At 39.9% G+C, this 21,975-nt stretch overlaps 1 protein-coding gene across 1 annotated transcript in view; it reads right to left on the reverse strand.

Annotated features, from left to right (window-relative positions):
• PHACTR2 (phosphatase and actin regulator 2) overlaps positions 1-17,702 on the reverse strand; it is a 60,196-nt gene extending 42,494 nt beyond the window's left edge. The window contains exon 1 of the mRNA XM_063124585.1: positions 17,453-17,702. Coding sequence (XP_062980655.1) covers positions 17,453-17,495 — 43 coding nt within the window. The 5' untranslated portion in view covers positions 17,496-17,702. The remainder of the gene's footprint in view (positions 1-17,452) is intronic.
• Between the last annotated feature and the right edge of the window lie 4,273 nt (positions 17,703-21,975).

Consider the following 21,975-nt stretch of genomic DNA (forward strand, 5'->3'; position numbering starts at 1 on the left):
TTATGTACTTATTCAAACAACTTTTCAAACATCTGTCTATAATATATACACTAGCCTCTGCACTTCATTTTCAACCAAGCCAATATTTCCAGCTTTGAACAGAATACCAAGGTGTGCATACCCGGGGGGGGGGGGGATTTATCACATGATGAGCAATTAAAATAATCATTGTTTCATTCCTTAATACCACTGCTTGCAGTACAATATTAATTGCCCAACATAGAGATCCTCACCCCCTTCAACATCAGCTTAGCACATTATTTAGATTGATTATTACATTTAATCTTGTTGCTAACCCACTACTGCAGGTTACTCTTCAATAGCAATTATGGTTGTATTGGTTAAAACAAAGTTAAGGAGTTTTAAACAGCAGATTTCTCTTTTAACACAAGTCAACGGATGGTAGATGGAAAAAAATTCAAATATGATCAAATATTGTCAGAAATATATCCAGTTTTAAAATCTGGTACCAGTTGAGTCCAGATGTATTTCCTGCAGAACAATCAAGAATACTGCATCCCAAGATGGGATATTGTATGTAACTGGGCACATAGTATGGGCAAGGAAAGGCTATCTTAGACAGTCTTTCTGTATAAAACAGAGGTGCTTCCAGACAGAGAGATACTACCATTAATCAATAGAAGGCATTATGGAAGTATTTTGTCTTTAATTTCTTAACATATTTTTTGCAGTAAGAGAAAGAAGCAGAAAAACACAGGAGGATGACGAGTGGAAGATGTTGACATCTGGAACTCCCACAGAATTTTGTGAATGAGACAGGATGATTGCACCATAAAAGCCTCATCTGGAAGCACCCTAGGTTTGAGCTACAGGTAATATCTAAAGCACTGAACTTGAAAATCCTCATAGTAACTCAGTTAGTAGCAGCTTTCATTGACACCATTCACGTCTATATAAGTAAGACTGAAGCTCAAAAATGTATTACATATTTAAATACTATTATAGAAATTAACATATTGGTTGAGGGTTGACAGCTTTCATAATTTAGGTTTTATTCAGTTTAGAATAAACACATCACAGAACACATACAATATTGTGTTAGTCCTAAAGTATTTGTACTAATAATATAAAGCCTAAAGGTGCAATCCTTCCTATCCATGTTTAGACAGATAAAAGTCCTACAACTCCCTAGCTAGCTGGGGAATGCTGGCAGTTGAATGACTTTTTTCTGTCTCAACATGCACAGGATTGTGTCATAATCCTATTTTCTTACCAAGGTGATTCTGGAAGTCTCAGCACATGCTAGTCAATATCATACTCTCAATCAACTAATCAGTAACAATGGGTGGCTTTGCAGTAGAGGAAGGTGTTTCTACTCATGCAAAACAGGTAGCCCGATTTTTCAATATTCTTCCTCTCCACTGCAGATCCCCTACACTCCCCAAAAGTAGAGGATACAATTCAATTTTAAAACAACAATAAACAGAGCAACTATGACAATCTGTCCAATTTGCCTATTTTAAATTTTATAACACATTTGATCATGTTGTAATACATTTTAAAAAAATAATTTAAAAAATCAATCATTTATTCTCTTGATGAACAACAGGAAACTTGGCAAAGCCAATGGTGACTCTTTTGCAATACAGCAGAAGAAGCGAAACAGCTCTTACATTTAATGTTTCAGGTTCTCCGCTTTGGAAAGGGAATGGGGTGGTGGAAGTGTGTGTGTGGGGGGGTGTTATACCACAAGCACACTCAATGCTGTCTTCTGCCCAACTTCCTTACCAAGTTCACACAGTTATCACAATGAAAAGCCAGCACCGAAAATCGTAAAGTGGTTTGGCTATATTTTAAAAGGCTTAGAAAGAGCCATAATAATCATCCCTGCATTGACATCATAAACTGTAATCACAAACATCAAGATTATAAAAATGGTTTAATTTATAGAGATTTAAAGTCATAATTTTATATGATGTAGGTTTTTAATTTTTTTTATGGATTATAGTCAAGCAACAACTACACAAGCTCCCCTCCCTCCCTCCCTCCCTCCCTCCCTCCCTCCACCCCAGCTGTCAACATGTCTCAGTTCCATTCAGCTTTCCTCCCCATATCAGGAACTGCCAAGTAAGTGGTACAGTGGCATTCCAACCGTCTCCTATACATCAGTTTTGTTTTGCTTTCTCACAGCAGTGAAAACATATCATTGGCATTGTTAGTATCTGTTTAAAATGTATAAAGTTAGGCAACCTGGTAGCCTCCAGATATTTTGGACTACAACTCCCATAAGCCCTAGTCAACATCGCCAATGGCCAAGGATTTTGGGTATTGTAGTCCAAGTTATCTGGAGAGCACCATGTTGTCTATCCCTGGTATTGATGATGTAGTACTTCTTACTTAACAATAACTATAAATATACTCAAGTTTATATGGCAAATGGTGGCCACATACCAGTTGTGGCAGAAGGAATCCTATATATACCGTATTTCTTCAATTCTAAGATGCACTTTTCCCCCCATATAAACATCTCTAAAAATGGGGTGCATCTTAGAATCGTGGGTGTGTCTTAGGTTTGTTTTTTTTCTGTTGGTGGTACTGAAATTAGTGTGCGTCTTACAATCTATGGCGTCTTACAATCGAAGAAATACGGTATACACACACACACACATATATAAAGAGGAAACTTATTTCTACTTCTTTTCAGGCAGATATAATAAGCTAATTGTAGAAACAAACTATTGTTTTTCTTTTTTTAAAAAAACCCAACAATACACATTTTATTATTTTTGTTTCCAAAAATTTCCAAGTAGAGGATTCTATGCAATATAACAAATTGGATACGAAGGTCTTTGGGGAAGCAAGTCGGAGATCACGTAAGCCCACAGGAACACTCCATAAGTCCCAGTTTGTTTGTCAGTTTTTTATTTTCCTTATGGCTTCATTTGCCCAAACTTTGAAACAAAACACTGTCAAAGAGCTTATTGGAACCAAAGAGCACCGTGTGCAAGGCAGAAGCATTTCTGCACACCCATGTGGATTGCCAGCTTTCCTGCCGCAGCCTCTCATGCCACATCAAGGCCTCTTCCAGGAGGTCGCCCAACCTTCAGGAGCAGCTTTGTGGAGAAAGGGGAGGGATGGACAAGAGGCTCCAGTGGCAAAGGAGGATGAAAAAAACAAAACACAGGTGTATGAACAGAACACTGCATGTGGTCCTCTTGAGCTTAGCTACTGAGCTGATTAATTTTTAGAAGAATTTTAGGAGCCTGGGTAGAAAGTTAAAATTTGCTTAGGTAAGAATTGTTATCTTGTGTAAAAGCAGGTTCAACCAATGCTTTACCATATGGAAAAGACATATAGGTGAGTTGTTAAAAGGCTGAGGATGGGAATGAAGCTGATTTATTGCAAGTAATAAAAAAGGACAGTGGAGATATTGCAGTTTCACACTTTCATACACTTTATATACCTTCAGGTGTGCATTTACCAGTGGGTCAAAGCTGGAAGGTGATAACAAGCAACTATCTTGGCTGGATCACTACAGTATAAATTAAAGTCTGAATGTGTGGACCTGCTTGAACTGCTTTTGCATTCTTCATAATATAAATGTTCTATGTGGCTTTTAACCTGACCGTAACCATCTTCTTGGCTGCTTCGAGAAGTATGGCTCCTTGCTGTACCCATCAAAGGCATTTTGCAGATAATCTATCCTTAACAGATTTTTTTGTAGTAAGAAAAAAAGATGGAAGAAGCGGTGGGGAGACATGGTCGGGTTACAAGTGGAATATGACCCCATGTAAGATCCTGTGACTGAGGAAGGGGGATTCCACAATAAAAGCCTATTTGGAAGCATCCTAGGTGTCTTGCCATAAAATAAGAAGCTGAACGAAAGACAAAATTGTTGGACCTGTGCTTAATGGATAAATTTTAGCCTCCACTTTCAACTACAGGAATCTCTACTCTACAATATTGTGAAGCATATGACTGTTGCTTGTTTCTTTGCAAATGGGGTACCAGAAGGAGCTCTTAAATAAAGGCATTCAAAGGCTGCCCGGTATAGAACACTTTTTCAGAGCCCTGTAGGAAACCACCCTCCATTTAAAACTTCTTCCCCACCATCTTTCAGTATTTTCTCTTCTTAAAATGACTGATGGTGCATAATTAATATGAAATCATGAATTCCCTAGTTACAGCAACATGTTCTCTTTTACAGAAGTATGTGTTTAAAGAAACAAGCAGAGCAAGAGGTGGTTATTTTTATACAGTACAGTTTTAAATTGCTTCCAAACAAATAGCTTTGCCTTTCTCAAGCATTTAAAGAGGAGTGGTTGGTGACATTTTTAAACATAATAAGGGCTAACAAAAGCTTAGTCACCAGTATTTTGCACAACAAATTCTCTAATTCTATTCCTGTTTCTGCACACAATCAATCAACTGTTTCTGCATTTTTAAGCTTTCACCTCCCCTCCCCCTTTTTATTATTATTATTACTATGTTAAGTATGTAGGCCTGGAAACTGTAGCAATTTACACTTCATGATCTACCCCAAGACAATAGCAGTGGCTTATCAATTCAACCACCCCTTTGCTAAATACGTTAGCCTGTAACATATGACAAATCTTGATAAAATAGTTAAGAGCAGAGACACCACACTGACAACAAAGGTCCGCATAGTTAAAGCAATGGTATTCCCCGTAGTAACCTATGGCTGCGAGAGCTGGACCATAAGGAAAGCTGAGCGAAGGAAGATAGATGCTTTTGAACTGTGGTGTTGGAGGAAAATCCTGAGAGTGCCTTGGACTGCAAGAAGATCAAACCAGTCCATACTCCAGGAAATAAAGCCAGACTGCTCACTTGAGGGAATGGTATTAAAGGCAAAACTGAAGTACTTTGGCCACATAATGAGAAGACAGGATACCCTGGAGAAGAGGCTGATGCTAGGGAAAGTGGAAGGCAAAAGGAAGAGGGGCCGACCAAGGGCAAGATGGATGGATGATATTCTGGAGGTGACAGACTTGACCTTGGGGAAGCTGGGGGTGGCGACAGCCGACAGAAAGCTCTGGCGTGGGCTGGTCCATGAAGTCACGAAGAGTCGGAAACGACTGAACGAATAAACAACAACATATATTCTCTTAGCAGTACCTTGTTATGTACATTGCAACAAGGAGAAGTTGCAATGATTTTCATGTACAAAATAGAACATATCAATCTTTTTTAAAATTACAACTTTCTTGTATCAATCCAGAGTTTCTCAAACAATTCATTATGAAAAACTACTCTAAAACCCTAGTCTCATCCTCCTATTGATCAGTGCGGAAGTTATAGACTGAAATTTCTAGAGGGCTGCAAGTTCCCCGCCTCTGCTATACACTAATTATGTTTGTGGGAGAGTAGGATCCATGCAAAAGCCGCTATATCCCACACTAACCATGCCCAAGAGGGGAGGAGAAAACACACAACACAGAAGATAAAATTTAAAAACATGCAGAAATACCAGAATCCCACCCCACACATGCACATACACTCCTGGAAACACCAACAAAGTCCACCAATCAGGGACAGTGCTGCCGCAGACACTCACAAGCCAATCCACATACAGAAGGAGCCAAAGAACTTGCAACAATAATAATACATCCCAAGCACACACCCTTGTAAAACAACAGGCAAAAGAATGCTACAGCTGCCCAGTCCATGAGCCCCAGTGGCTCAGCAAGCAATGGTTCTGCTACTGCAAATTCCCAAGCATCCCTACAGACAGGAGTTCCAATCCTCTTATGCGCTTCACAACTACCACTATGGAGCATGACAGACAAAGAAAAGGAAGAAGAGCCCACAGAACCCAACACCCACATAGCTCCCATGGCAAAAAACCTGCAGAGATCACACATAGTCCTTCTGGGAGAAGGGTTCAAATCCACTTAAGGAGGGAAAGAGTCTTTTACTAAACAGCCAAAGGAAGAGCCCAACTTACAACAAATGGAGCATGAGACACACACTGATAGAAGCACTTTCTACTCATTCCTTGTGTAGGACAGGGGTTGGGAAGCAGAAAAGACACACCAGGCAAAGGATGTAACTTGCTTCCCACTTACCTTTTGCATGCCTGGCCCAAACAGCCATGTCAGGGGAAGGTTGCATGGAGGGAGCTGAGATGAGGAAGCAGGGCCATTCCACCCCATACTGAAAGGCATGCTTTTTCTCCCTCTTCCGTTCCCATTTATTTTTCCTTGTGTGTCATTATTTTTAGATTGTAAGCCTAAGGGTGGAGCCTGCCCTGTTTAATTGATTATATGTAAGCTGTTCTGGGAGCTTTTTTGGCTTAAGAGCAGCATAAGAAAATACTGTAATAAATAAATACACCGGAGAAGTGTTCTGCCGGCATAGATGACCTTACACCATATGAAAAAGGCCCTCATAGGACTGCTCTGTATAAAAGGTTTTTACATAATGAACATTTTACTGTAATCCTCTGCAGGATCTCGTTCGCATGTATGTACAGTATTTATTTAGCTATGTTAGCTTAGATGCTTCATTATTGCCCGTATGCAGTCTATGGGCTGTATGTTGTGGACAGATGTAAACCAAAAAGAATGCTACAAAGCAGTTAATAGATTTCTAAACAGATGCAGAAGAACAGGCACCTGTAGTGTTCCTTGTTCTAATTTACTGGATTGCATTCTCCCACAGAACATGCCATTAATAGAAAATGAAGACTAAGTTGCCATTTATGCTAAATGCTTTCAAAACTCCTACTGATTATTTATTGAATTGCTGGCAATTGGATTCTTAAGTACCTCCTGCAATTGAAAACAAATAAATAAATCTATCTTTTAAATCTTTCAGGCAACCCTAGGATTTATTCACCTGGCAAAAACTATATACAAGGTGAATTCTTCTATTTGGCCGTCTTCCCCCTATTTCTACTTGCTCCTGCAAGCTGTTGAGAAACTCAGGAAATCCACTATACAGAGTTCTATCATATTATTATATTGTATTTTTGAAAGCCCTGAAAACAAAGCATGTCAGCAGGGATGGCCCAAGATATTTTTGGCCTAAAGTGAAGAACAAGATGGAGCCTCTTCCCATTTCATGTACTAAAGCCGACTGGACTGGCAAGTGAATTTGTCTCCAATTCTAATGATGTTACAGCTTCTTTCACTGCACAGAGCAAACCATGTGACTCACAGCTCTCTCTTCCAATACCTTACTGCCACCTCCCTACATCTGCCACCTGAGGCATCCGCCTCACTCCATTAGCCCTGCGTGGCAGTATATACATTCAATTGTAACATTTTCTTCAATTTTCTCTATTGGATCAACATCCACTTGTGCTACCTCTAAAAACACCTGTAGCCTCTGAACCAAATAAAAGCTAAAACAAAAAATCACAAGAATTCAATTTTTCTCAACATCATACATTAATATGTTCTGGAAGATTGGATTTATTCGGTTTCTATATCCCCTCCGAATAGGAGATACATAAAATGTTGCGTTCATGGATCAGTGCTCATAACTCAGGAACATTCAAACTGATTCAAGTTTCATATTTATTCGCAATTAATTAGCACAAACAAATTCAAGTTTGAACTTTAGCATATGCACAAAATACTGGTATAACTGGACTGGTTCACACATGTTGTTGTCCATATACAAACACTTTATGGATGCTAAATGTTATTCCCAGAGTCTGGCTATACCTGTTAGGCCTCTAAACAACTTACCCAACAGCTTGGACAGCCTGCAAGGACTGCAGATCCATGCATTTAATACCAGCTTGCTGTATGTATTTACAGTAATGTACTGTCTTGAATACATGATAGTACCCCAACGTACACAATGTTTTAACTTCCACTATGAAAACCAGCTTGATTTGAATAAAATAACTTGTTCTGTGAGACAATGTTGTTCGTTTCCCTAAAAACAGATTTTGTTGTTTTGAAGGTGGGTGTTCAAAGCCGACACCCGTTTCTAAGAATATAAAAGGCCATAGGTATTTCACATGGACAATCTGCCTCTCCTCCAGAATAGATCACTTTAAACTTAACTAAGTTTTATCTTGGCACCTCAAGATAAAGGTGCCAGTCCCTGTCTGTGCATCCCCTGGGGTGCTGCGACTTGGCAACATGAAACCCTAGAATGTAGGACACAGATAAAGCCAAACCTCAAACAAAAACCTCCTCCAAATTTCATATTTTTAGGGTGGAACTCCATGGCCACTGACTGGTAAATACAGGGCTAGGAATCCCAACTACCATTTCTCAATTGCAAAGCAGCAGGGGAGGGATGATTTGTAGCTAACCAACAGAGGGTGGGCAATGGTGTCTTTAAACCTTTCTCTACCATTTTTTTTCTTTTGCAACAACCAATTTTCCACTACAAATCACCCCACCGCCACTTTATTGTGGGAGAAGCTGCAGTGGGGAGTCCTGTGTTTGCCAGCCATATCATTCCACCATGAAAAGAGACCAGGGCTCAGTTGCCCCAGGTTCTCTGCCTACCCAGAGGCTGGAAGGATATTGCACAAGAAAGCTATCCGTGGCCCTCCCTACTCCTCCCAACTAGTGCAACAACAGTGCCTTTCAGATTAGTTAAGAGCAGGAGGTCCCTGTCTGTACAGCAGCAATTACAGCTGATGCTGCCGCCACAGTGGTGTTTGGCATGTACAAGCAGTCGGAAGAAGCAGTGAACAAAGAAACAAACAAAAACAAAACTTGGTTTGCATCAATATCAAACAGGCACGGGATAGGTGTACCCTCTTTACCAGCCATACCTATTGGTTTTAGAGCTAATAACAAATGGGAAAGATTTTTGTCGGATATTTGGAACTCCCGTGAGCTTTATTTATAACCGAGGAAAGGCAGTGTTTTAGAAATGCTGATTTCCCTTAAATATCAGGTCAAATAACGCCATAAATCGCACGTTAACACACGTAGGAGTGAGCCAAAATTCAAAACTGAGGAGAAACAGAAGTTCTCTGCTGCAGGGATTTTCTCCTGTAAGATTATGATTGAAGTTGTTCATTATACAGCCACACAGTTAGGATGTTTGTATTCATATTGTGTCAAGTACCAATACAAAATCATTCTGTTAATCATTCTTCTACGTGGGCATATTCTGTACACAGACAGACTTGAAACTCAACAATAAGCCCAGTCAAGAATGAAAGACAGATGTTACACTAACGTGTCAGTTAGGTAACTTCCTTACCCTCCAGCAATCCCAGGTTAGCCAGGGTAACAACAGTTTTCAAAGAAAACCCCACCCTCCCATAAAGGGTCTGGAATTAGGAGTGAGCAATGAAATGGCCAGGTTTCCCGACGACACCAAATTATTTAAGGTTGTTAAAAGGGATTGTGAGGAGCTCCAAAGGGATCTCTCCCAGCTGGGAGAACAGGCATCCAAATGGCAGATGCAGTTCAATTCAATGTAAGCAAGTGTAAGGTGTTGCACGTCAGGGCACACACACACACCCCGCAAATTCATATAACCTGATGGGATCTAAGCTGGTGGTGACCGAACAAGAAAGAGATCTTGGGGTTGTGGTGGACAGCTCAATGAAAATGTCAGCCCATTGTGCGGCCGCCACAAAGAAGGCAAACTCCATGTTATTAGAAAAGGAATTGAGAATAAACTGCCAGTATCATATTGGCTTTATACAAATCCATGGTGCAACAACACTTAGAATACTGTGTACAGTTCTGCTCACCACATCTAAAAAAAGAAATTATAGACCTGGAAAAAGTACAGGAAAGGGCAACTAAAATGATCAAAGGCTGGAGCATCTCCACTATGACAGAAGGTTACAACAGCTGGGATTGTTTAGATTAGGAAAAAGGAGGCTAAGGGGAGACATGGTAGAGGTGTACAAAATTATGCATGGTGTGGGGAATGTAGATAGGGAGACATTTTTCTCCGTCAACCATAATATTAGAACCTTGAAGCTGATTGGTGGGAGATTCAGGACAAATAAAAGGAAGTACTTCTTCACACAGCACATAAAGTATGGAATTCACCACCACAAGATGCAGTGATGGCCACCAATTTGGATGGCTTTAAAAGAAGGTTGGATAAATTCCTGGAGGAGAAGGCGATCAATGGCTACTAGCCCTGATGGCTACGTGCTACCGCCAGTATCCTAGGCAGTAAGCCTATTTGCAACAGTTTCTGGGGAACATGGGTGGGAAGATGCTGTTGCACCGTGTCGTGGTTTGTTGGTCCCTGCCTGACAACTGGTTGGTCACTGTGTGAACCGAGTGCTGGACTAGATGGACCCTAGGTCTGATCCAGCATGGCAGTTATGTTCCTAAACGAGCCTTTTTGTATTGTCTCGGGTGGTTTTTTTAGCACTTCAGATGCCTGCATTAGGTGCAGTTGGAGTCCCGTGAGCAGACATTACATAGAAATTGTATAGCAGTGTTACATGCATTACACTGTGAAGTTATTTCATACTATGGTGATTTCAAAAACTAATTGGTGATCACATAAGTATCTCACAGAGGCTCAACAAAGACAGGAATAGAAAACATATTCTTTCAAATGCAACTGCTGTTTCAGAAGACAGTTTCTGTTTCTCTAAAGACTTCAGTGGTATATGCAAATTAGATGCTTCTACTATTGGGTGTTTCTTTCTGATTCTCTACATCCACTGTGGGCCAAAGTACACATTCCATGAAACAGAACAATTTTTATTTTTTATTTTTTTGCACACACAGTGGCAGCAGTGGAAGGAGGGGGTGAGCAGCAACATGCAGGTGCATAGCTTTTGGATAGCAAGCCCTGCCACAGAACATTGCACATCTGTGTGGTGTTGCCCCAGGTGCCTCCATCTCTCCTGCTGACAACTACACAATAGGGAGCATTCTCTTGTTTGCATTCTCTTCCCCTCCTTATTGTTTTATTATGATTTTATTAGAATGTAAGCCTATGCGGCAGGGTCTTGCTATTTACTGTTTTACTCTGTACAGCACCATGTACATTGATGGTGCTATATAAATAAATAAATAAATAATAATAATAATAATAATAATAATAGGGAGGTTGCCTTTCAGCAGCTGCTGATGCATACTGACTTCACCACATGAGCCACCAGTGCACTGTTATGCTCATATTTTTTAGAAATTCCATCTTCTGAAATTAAATGTGGCTGTGTTGGGCTTTCCAGCCAACTTTCCATTCACATGTATGTTGAAACTGTATCTTCATCACTGCTTTTAAACAGTTTAGATAGACTTCTATCTCGCCTACAAGAAAAGGTTACAATGCTTTGGACATTTTAGTTCAGAAATAAAAGTTAAGTAAGAGGAAATACATTAAGAGATGTGTAAAATTAGGCATGATGTGGAGAAAGGGGGTGGAGAGAATTTTCCTCCCTCACATAATACCTCCTCCCTCACATAATACTAGAACCTGGAAGTCACCCAATGAAGCTTAATCATGGGAGATTCATGACAGACAAAAGGAAGTACTTCTTCATACATAAACTATGGAACTCACTACCACAAGATTTGTTGATGGTCAAACTATGGAACTCACTACCACAAGATGTGTTGATGGTCACCTAGCCAGCCTCTCCCCAATGTGCTGGCAGCCAATACAACCCAGTCATCCCACATGGTGACAAAGGTAGTTTCAAAATCAGGCCTTAGTCCCAACGGAACTGTATTGAGAAATTTGCACCTTCTCTCAGAGACAAACATATATGTTCTTTTGCTTAAATGCAAGTTTTCAGAGATCTTCTGTGCAGCTCTCAAGATTATAACCACAACCAAGAGATAACCTATGGATGACAAGGGACTGAAAGCCAGGTTAATCCAAACCATTATGTACATGTCAGATCTCAATTATTTTGTCAATAATGAATATTATCAATGTAGAATCATAGTGGAGGCATATGAAGTATATAGTTTGATTTGTTCACTTGCTTTTGTGTTATTTTTAAGCAACTGGTAACAGATATTTACTGGCTGAAGTAAATCATATTCCTGCTTTACAAAAACAGAAGACTACCTTTGCAGCATATTTGTAAGCAACGGTTGGTGACATGGTTAACTGGTCAGCATAAGACAAACTTCCTCTGCGTGCACATAGGAAAACTGCTCTTCCTATGTTCATAAACAGGAAGTCCTCAACCCCAGGAGATCTAACAGTGAACTAGCTGAAAAGCAAGCTAACTTTTGACCTAAGATAATGCCTTCATTGACTGCCAAACACAACAAACAGCAGGATTCTATGGAACTAATAACTGTTCGGCTACAGAAGAGAGGAAACAGATTTTTAGTTCCATATTCCCAACTTAAGAAAAAACACTAATGAATAAAAAAGACTTGGGGCAGTATCCAAGTCTGCCCATGTGCCAGCAGCAGCATCTGCTAGTGCAACGGGGAGCCAGCAGTTTTAAAAGCAAACCAAAATAAGCAGAAACATTCATTTGTGGAATGGGGCAAGTCAGTGGAGCTTGCAAAAGGAAGTTTTGCTGCCCTGCCCTGCTTACTGAACCACTAGCTTTCTGTTTCACGAGGACCGGGTCCAGCTTGTGCAACAGATCAAGTAAGTAGGAAAGCATGCAGCAGCAATACTGGATACCCTTGGTTACCAAATGACCAATACCAAGGAATCCAAGAATGTGAAGAATAACTGTCTAACTTTACTCTCTTTTGATGACTACAGATATGCTTTGGATCTTGATAAGCAAAAGAAAACATGACAGGGGATTTTTCTCTATGGACATCCTAGTATAGAACATCTAACCCATCCAACTTCCTTAACCTTACAGATAAATACGGTAACCAAGCTACTAAAAATGCAATTAAAAAACAATTGTTTTATTAGTTAAAACTAGTTATCTAAAAACATGCACAAAAAACCCTGCCTAAGGTATGATGTCTTAGCCATCTTTCCAAAACTGAGTAGAAAATAATCTTGGGCCCAATCTATAAGGCGATTTAGTGCAGAGCGAGAGCAAATCAGGGTTGTTCATGACACAGCAACTGCACAGCTTCTCTCTCAAAAAAGCAAATTTTTGCAAAGTCCTTTTAGAGCATCATTTTTGCTTAAACAGTGTGCCCCATTCCCCCAAAATAAATGCTGCGTACTGGACATGCCTAGGGTATGGCTGTGAACTGGTCAAGCCGTGGAGCCATCCTTTTTTTCCCCCATTCCATTTTTCCTCCACTTGTAACAACTGCTTTGGACACAAGCTTCTTTTCCCACTTAGTACTATTAAGCAGTACCACTATTTTGCTGCTCACCTTTCCTGTTTATTTTTATTTTGCACTATTTCTTAGTTTCGCTGTTTCATTTCTGTGCAGAAAGGAGGCTTAAACATTGCTACTTCATAATCCTGTAATCACACAATTGTGCAATATTGCATTAGCGCAATAGTCATAACTGAATTGTATTGGGGTAGTAACTCATGTGGGGAGCAGGGCTTCTAATTCCTGATTGACAGTCCTGGTGGATGTGAGGGTTAGGAGTGTGGGGTAAACTATGGGATGTAATTAATCTCTTCCACATTAAACTTCCTGAAGAAGGGTAGCTTTGACAGAGGCGGGAAGCAAGCCTATCTCATTAACTGAGTAGCACCTACAAAGTTAATGACATTTAGTTTTACTCCACCCACCCAACCTCAAAGTACGGTGATTTCAAGTGCCATTTGACACATGAAAGTAGGTTTTTAGGTAGTGTATACTCCACTTTTCTTGCTTCATGTGCTACTGACAGACTTAAGCAATTTCATGAAAAACCAGATATAACCAGAAAACGCCTTTGAAACCATTTCCATGTAGATTGGGCCTTGGTAAGCTTCTTATTATGGAAGCCAATTCTATAATGAGGCAGGGATCAGCCCCAAACATACCCTATTCCTGAATATGGCCACTCACCTTATATCAGAACACAGGTGTATTCTAAGCAAACCTACTCAGATTTTCTCAAAGCACGCCACGATATATACAGGAGAAAACATAGCATGCAACTTGTCTGGTGATCAGCATGAAAGCAAGCATGGGGAGGGCAGAGAAACAACTAAGAGACGCTAGATTTGGGAGCTGTCCTCAGAGATTTGTACTTTATACAATTTCCCCCCTAAACTTTTCAAGACTTTTTGTTTAAAAGAAGTCGTCATTTAGTCCTAATCAGTCCTAATTAAAAAACAAAACAAAAACCCCAAAAACCTCTGTCGCCCCATCTCGCTCTGAAAATTGCCATTACATTTTATTCCTTAATACGTTGAACACTTTCTCCTTTCACGGTCAAGTTTTAGTTTCCTAAAATGCAATTTGTTAGTAGCCCAACACTATAACCACAAGGTGGATGCTTGTGGATCTGCATGCATATTGGTATCCTCCCAGGAGAATCACACTGCACAAGCCAACCACCAGCATCTGTGGAGAAGGACCAGGACAGCAGGCAAGTTGTGTGCCCACTCATATGGCACTTTTTGATTGGCCATTTCTAAATATCTGAATGCACTATTGATACTTCCATCATAAAAACCGAGTTGTAGGCATTTTGAATAACAGATAATGGGTTCCTTCTGCCATTTCATTTCATTTATTTTTGTCTCTAGCAGATCTCAAAAGTATGAACACTTTTGAGTTAGCTGAAATACTCCATTCCCCAGTTTTTTGGGAGCAGTCCTCTCACCAGGACCACACATTATACTGATATCTATAAAGTCACTGATCTTATCACTTAGACAAAGCATTTGAAACACACTTGGTAGACAAATAAGGGGAGACATGATAGATATGTACAAAATTATGCATGATATGGAGATAGAGACATTTTTCTCCTTCTCTCATAATACTAGAACCCTGGATCATCCCATGAAGCTGATAAGTGGGAGATTCAGGATAGATAAAAGTACTTTTTCACACAGCACATAGTCAAACTATGGAATTCGATACCACAAGACCTAGTGATGGCCACCAATTTGGATGGCTTTAAAAAAGGATTAGATAATTTCCTGGAGGAGGAGGAGGCTATCACTGGCCGCTAGTTCTGATGGCTCTATTCTACCTCCAGTATCAGAGACAGTATGCCTGTGTACACCGGTTGCAAAAGTTAACTTTACAAAGAAGTTATTTTGCATGGCTTGATCCACATACAGAAGAACTCTCTTGAAAAACTATTAGTTTTTGACTTAGTAAGCTCAACTCTTGCAGGTGAGCTTTATTGTAACTAGCATTAATTAAGAAGTCTGTCATATCTGAAAATGAAGCTGCCCAGAACAAAGGCAAAATTGGAAAATTTGATTGGTAAATGGCAGCTCCCTAGTGGGGAGGGGGGATGTCTGGTAACTAGCTGCCAAAATGGTATCTCCCCCACTCTTCCTTCCCTCTGAGGTTCTTGAGCCAGGGATGAAAAGTGAGTATGCAAGAGTAGGAATTGTCATTTCACCGGCACATTCCAGTTTTCCCTTCCTCCCAGCTTGCCTGAAGGAAATCCAGTTGGGAATAAAGATTCTGGCCAGCCCGAACCAGGGAAAGGATGAGGAATTCTCCCACACACAACACAACACAATATCTTGTCCTGTTCCATCCTTTCTATCTTCCTTCCAGGGTGTATTAATTCCACTGACAAATTGGAACTGGGTGTGGAAATGCGAGGAGAAATCTTCCTCTCAATAATAGAGCTCTTCCCCATTCAGGCAGCATAAAGGAAGTGTGTTCGAGTTCAAACTGGCCGCCACAAACACAGTAGATATTATTGTTTATAAAAGTATCTAAAACTGTCAGTATTGTGACTAGCTCTACACAGTACCACAAAATGCCCATCAGAGAAAGAAAACAAGTTTGATTTATCCATTCTCGGCATCTATGGCCACAATAGAGCTCTCTTTTAGGCACATCCAATGGCACTTTGAGATTTCTTTCAAAAAGCAGCCATCCTATCACCCCAATCCAATCCACATGGCAAAGTGTTCCATGTGGCTCAAGGTGCTAATGTTCTAAGAAAAAACTCTCTACCATGCTAAGGAGCAAACTCTACCATTCTATGTAGGCGGAGTTTGGCTGATTTAAATGTACACACACATTACTCAGAGCTGACACAATGGTGTTGAAGAGGAAACAGGAAACACAAGTGACTTACACTTCCTGTTCTTCCCCATCTCTGCTATGCATTTGAAGTAGGATACAAGAACAGCTTGCACATCACCTGGCAAGGGAAATGTGAAATCCCAGGGGCACGTATATAATAAAGATGCGGGTATGTTGTCCACACTGTGTGTGTTCGTTGAAGGAAAAGGAGTGTTCCCTCAGTAATTGTATATGCCATGTAAAGGGTCTGGCTGCTCAGAATCATGCAGTTATATGCATTGTGGTTGCGTTTGAATTCTACTAAAGGTGATAAAATGAATTTACAAAGGGAAACACTCAAACAGGGATTGATATTTTAAACAATGGGGACTAGGATTTTAATGTACATTTTATATATTTCTCGTATTAATTTGGAATATAGGAGCACTTCTTTTTTATTATAGCAGACACTAGCTAATGTGTTTTTAAATTAAATGAACACGTTTGTGAGATGACATTTCAAAGGAACAAATATTGAATATTCATTTGAATCATATATTCTGCAAAGTAAAATACTCAAAAAACAAACTTGCCTTGTACAATTTTTTAAGGAATTCCCAACATACCTTAAATAAAAAGCTTTGTGGTGCTTTTTACCCTGTTTTCTTTTTAGGGTATCAGTCCAAAGTCTGAGGCAGGTATTAAACAAAACCCTGAACAACTACGGTTTTATTCTTTTTATTAACACATCATTGATATTTTTTTAAAATGACGACACATAATTCATAGAACCAATGTTAGAAAGAAAACAGAGTTCCGCAGTTAGCATACAACTGAATGGTTTGTAGCGTAAGAGGGAAAGGAAGAGGAATGTGCAAAAGCAGATGTGCCTACACTAACAGACACATGATAGGAAACCATGCTTGTAGTAACAAAATAAGAGAAGGGCTTGTAAAAGGAGAAGTTGGGCGTAGACGCTTAGGCTTTACGTTCTTCAGATCTCAGCAACAAAAACCTGTTTTCTTACTTCTCAAAGAATCCCAGATTTTAAAAACACTACGACAAGAAGGCGTGTCTTTTTCTAAGAACTGTTTCGTCACTTTAAGCTGTAGTTCTCCCCAGAAGTAAAAAATAAATACAAAATTACAGAAAGCGAAGCGAAGCTCCTTTCTAGAGGAGAAGCAGGGGACGAAAGAGCTACTTCTTTAACAAAACTCTCGCTACAGCTCCAGAGGCTTTCTACTTTTCCGTTGACAAAGAAACCTGTATACACTTGGGCTGATCTGTCTATCACACAATATTTGAAAACAACACTTCCTTGCGATGAATGCTAGTCGGATTCTCTTATAGCTATGGTCTGTCTGTCTGTCTGTCTGTCTGTCTCTCTCTCTCTCTCTCACACACACACACACACATATCTTGGGGGAAGGGAGATTTGTCCAGAAGATTGGCTCCCTACAGATTCCCAGTTCACTCACCACTAGCATGTTCGGAGAGAGTGGAGACTGACGTCTGGCCCATCTCTTGTCCTGGAAGAGGGCCGGGGTCCAACAATCAAGCAGCTCTCTTGGTTCTTTGGTAAGGTTTCCTCTCCCACAGAAGCTTCCGAGGGCTCATTTCACCTTCTCCCGGCGCGCGCTGTTGTATTAGCAGCCTCCTCCTCCTCCTTACAACTTCTGCCTCCTCTTGCGAGCTAGTTGTAAGCCCTCCTCCTGTTGCTGCCGCTGCAGCAGCCCAGCTCAGACTGTTCCTGTTCAGCCAAATGCCTGTCATTCCTCTATGCAGATTACTAGGGGCAAAGGTCATGGGGAGGGAGTCCCTAGCTGGTACAGCCACACCAAGCTCACAAGCAGAGATCATTACCACACAACAGTAGCAGTATGTAGTTTTAAGCTAATCTCGGCAACCTCACAAAGAGCTGGGTGTTAAATGATCCTATATTGCTTGAATGAGAAAGAATGAAGTACTTGGTATTGCAGTTTAGCAAGCTCCTATTTTTCTTTAAAGGTGCTTATCCCTATTTAGTTTCTCTAGCTCAAAAAGGGCTGATCTCTTTCTTTTCTGCTAGTGCTAGTTACAGAATATGTAGATTATGCACCATCTCTAGCTCGCTTGCTCTCTCACACACAAAATCACAGACACACACACCCTTTCTTGTTGCTAAATTCTCCATATTTTATGGACTTTTTTTTGCTATTTATTGCTTTGACTCTATAAGCCTTAGAGCATATAACATTTTTTATGAATGCACCTTAATCAGAAACTTCTGAAGACACTTGACAAAAAGAGCAATTCATATCTTTAAATCTGCAGTTTGCCAAGCTATTCCCTGAAGATAAATAATCGTTCTTTGGTTACTGTAGAGATAATTGCTGGATTGAAGAATGAATGAGCGTGACAGAATGGGGTAACATATTTAATTTTATTGGACCAATTTCTGTTACCTAAAAGACACAAAGTGTCAGTGGATGACATACCCAATGTACGTTGCACTTTCAAAAATGGATTAAAATTTCAACAAGTATGTGGGATGTGAACCTGTTGTTTTTAAATGGATACTGTTTTTATGTTTTTTTAAAAAAAAATTGTATACTTTTAATGTTTACTATTTTTAAAGTTGTAAACCGCCCAGAGAGCTTCGGCTGTGGGGCGGTATATAAATGTAATAAAATAAATAAATAAATAAATAAATAAATAAATAAATAAACTGCACCATGCATATGTTCTGATGAAAAACTCAGATGTGGCTCAAATGCAAAGGACTCCAACGTTAGGATTAAAAAGAGAGAAAGGGGGGATTGATGAATAGAGATATTAACAACACTTCTTTACATATAAAAGTCAAGCTGCATTGCTCAGAAAATGGAACCTGTACATTTCAGAACCTGTCTTGATAACCTGGCATCTGATAATCTGGCATCTGAGAGGGGCAAAATCTGAAATTAATTCCATACTGTTTTCTAGAAAGACGTTTCATACCCTTCTCTAAAAAAAGAAACAAAAAAACTGATTGTAACATCAAAATGGAGTTTATAACTTTAAATCTAGGGTGCTTTCAGACCCTAGATTTTATTGTTGTATAAGCACACTGCTTCATTCATAGAATTTTACGGGGGTCCAGACAACACTGTCTAAAATTTGTAGCCACCCCATGTTTTCCCACTACTACTTCTGCCCCTTTTCTTAGGATAAAAAAATCTGTGTAGGAAGAAAAGTTGGAATGCTTGCATAGTTCCTTTTGGTTGTTAATGCTAGGAGCCCTCTGTCTAGAAGCACCCCTAGTTATAGTGCAAAGAATTATTACTGCATCTTGTATAATTTGTCTGAACTTCATTTCCTATTAAACACTGATCAGTTGTCTAGGGAACAAAGGAAGCATAATTTCCAGTAAAAAATATTTCCACATAAACTCTGAGAGGAAATATATATTTTGTTTTCCTAATTAAAAGAGTTTATGAAAACAAGTCAGTTCAAATTATGTTTATTTTTCCCTTTGTTAAAATGTGCATTAATAGTGAAAACATATTTCAGCAGTCTTTTAAAGGGTTCTTCAATGTCCAAAATAATGTACATAGAATTATTTATTTATTGCATTTCTATACCGCCCAAAAGCCGCAGCTCTCTGGGCAGTTCACAAAAGTTAAAACCATCAAATACAAATCAAAGTATAAAATTATAAAAACACAATGTAAAAATACAATATAAAAGCACAACCAGGACAAAACCAAGTAGCAATGCAGAGATTTATACAGATTTAAAATACAGATTTAAAACAGCAAAGTTAAAAGACTAAGATGGTAAATTGTTAAAATAGTGAGAAAATAAAAAGGTCTTCACCTGGTGTCAATAAGAGTAAAATGTAGGTGGCATGTGAACCTCTCTAGGGAGTTCATTTCACAGCCAGGTGCCACAGCAGACAAAGCCCTCCTCCTAGTAGCCACTTGCCTCACTTCCTTTGGCAGGGGCTCATGGAGTAGGACCCTTGAAGATGATCTTAGGGTCCATGTCCAGGCAGGTACGTCTGGGAGGAGGCATTCCTTCAGATAACCTGGCCCCAAGCCTTGAATGTTAATAACAGCACTTCGAATTGGGCCTGGACCTGGACTGGCAGCCAGTGAAGCTGGAAAAGGACTGGCATAATGTGGTCTAATTAGCCAGTCCCTGTTAACAGTCTTGCTGTTGTTTTGTACCAGCTGAAGTTTCCGGACCATTTTCAATGGCAGCCCCACATATAACACATTGCAGTAATCCAAGCAAGAGGTTATCAGAGCATGGATAACTGTAGCTAGGCTATCTCTATTCAGATAAGGGCTCAGTTGGTATATCAACCTAAGCTGATAAAAGATGTTCCTTGCCACAGAGTCCACCTGTGCCTCAAGTGACAGTTCTGAATCCAAGAGCACCCCCAAACTTCAAACCCATTCCTTTAGGGGGAGTGCAGCCCCCTCCAGAACAGGGTGAACATCAACAGTACCTCCATCTTGTCTGGATTGAGTCTCAGTTTGTTGGCCCTTATCTAGTCCATCAGGCACTGATACAGAACAGCCACTGCCTCACCTGCGTTTGATAAAAAGGAGAGATAGAGCTGGGTGTCATCCGCATATTGATGACCCCTCAGCCCACATCTCCGGATAACCTCTTCTAGCAGTTTCATGTAGATGTTGAACAGCATAGGGGATAAAATAGAAACCTGTGGAACCCCACGGCCTAGATGCTATGGCACAGAGCAATAATCCCCCAGCACCACCTTCCGAGATAGCCATCCAAGTTGGAGCGGAACTACTGCAACACTGTGCCTCCAACTCCCAGCCCAGACAACCTATCCAGAAGGATACCATGGTCGGTGGTATTGAAAGCTGCTAGAGGTCCAACAGAATCAACAGGGTCACATTCCCCTTGTCCCTCTCCTGGCAAAGGTCGTCCCACAGGACAACTAAGGCAGTTTCCATTCTAAAACCAGGCCTGAAGCCCGATTGAAATGAATCTAGATAATTCATTTCACTCAAGAGTGCCTGGAGTTGTCCTGCAACCACCCACTCAAGCACCTTGCCCAGGAAGGGGATGTTAGGAGAGTTGTTGCATGTCCATTCTATAAAAAATTATTCTTCATTCTGCAAAATCATAGTTCCATAGGACACTGGCAAGGTTAATTTTAAGAACTCCACAACAATATTAGTTAAAATTCATTTCCATTACAGAATCTGCACTGAAACCTTTTGTATGGTTTCCATTTCAAATTATTTCCTATTCTTAGTTGACATGTAAGGTCGAAGCTAGACACACAGCTACTTCTGCAAATGGCAACCACGTATCTAATTACCCCTTCTGCGCCATAACCTCTGGTATAACTTACTTATGTCCTGATGTCAAAATGATCCATATTTTTCCAGTTATTCAAAAGCAATGCTGAATGTTGTGTCATCAGAAAATGTATTAGACGGCATGGAGGAAGAGGTGAGCAAATAAAACAAATACTACAAAGACATACTGACAGATGAATTCTATACAAAAGTAAGTCCCATTGAGGTCAGTGGAGCTTTCTCCCAGGGAAACAGGTATAGGGTTGTAGCCCAAGTCTCCAGTGCTCTCTCATCCAAATGAAACAAAACTTTGCAGCACCATACCTATAGTCTTACTATTTGGGGAAGTGGAGATGACAGAAAAATATGGTAGATATCTGAGTAGAGATTTCCCAACTATTTTTTCTAGGAATGGTTTGCATGCCACTCAGGAGTACTTTACATGTTTGTAATTCTTCTCATATACAAAATATACACATTGCATGTTGTTCAGAATTTATCTAAATGGAGGCTACAACAAGTAGCCTATCATGGTTGTTAATATTAATGATGCTGGGATGATGTTGATTTGCTGTTTCTCCAGTTATTCACAGTCTCTGATTAAACATTAAAGGTCAATGTTTTAAAGGTTTATTCCTACAAAGAGATTATGTTCATGTATTACGTACTCATAAATGTTAAAAGAAAGCACATCTGTAAGA

This window comes from Elgaria multicarinata, chromosome 4 (assembly GCF_023053635.1).
Source record: "Elgaria multicarinata webbii isolate HBS135686 ecotype San Diego chromosome 4, rElgMul1.1.pri, whole genome shotgun sequence".
Taxonomy (NCBI): domain Eukaryota; kingdom Metazoa; phylum Chordata; class Lepidosauria; order Squamata; family Anguidae; genus Elgaria; species Elgaria multicarinata.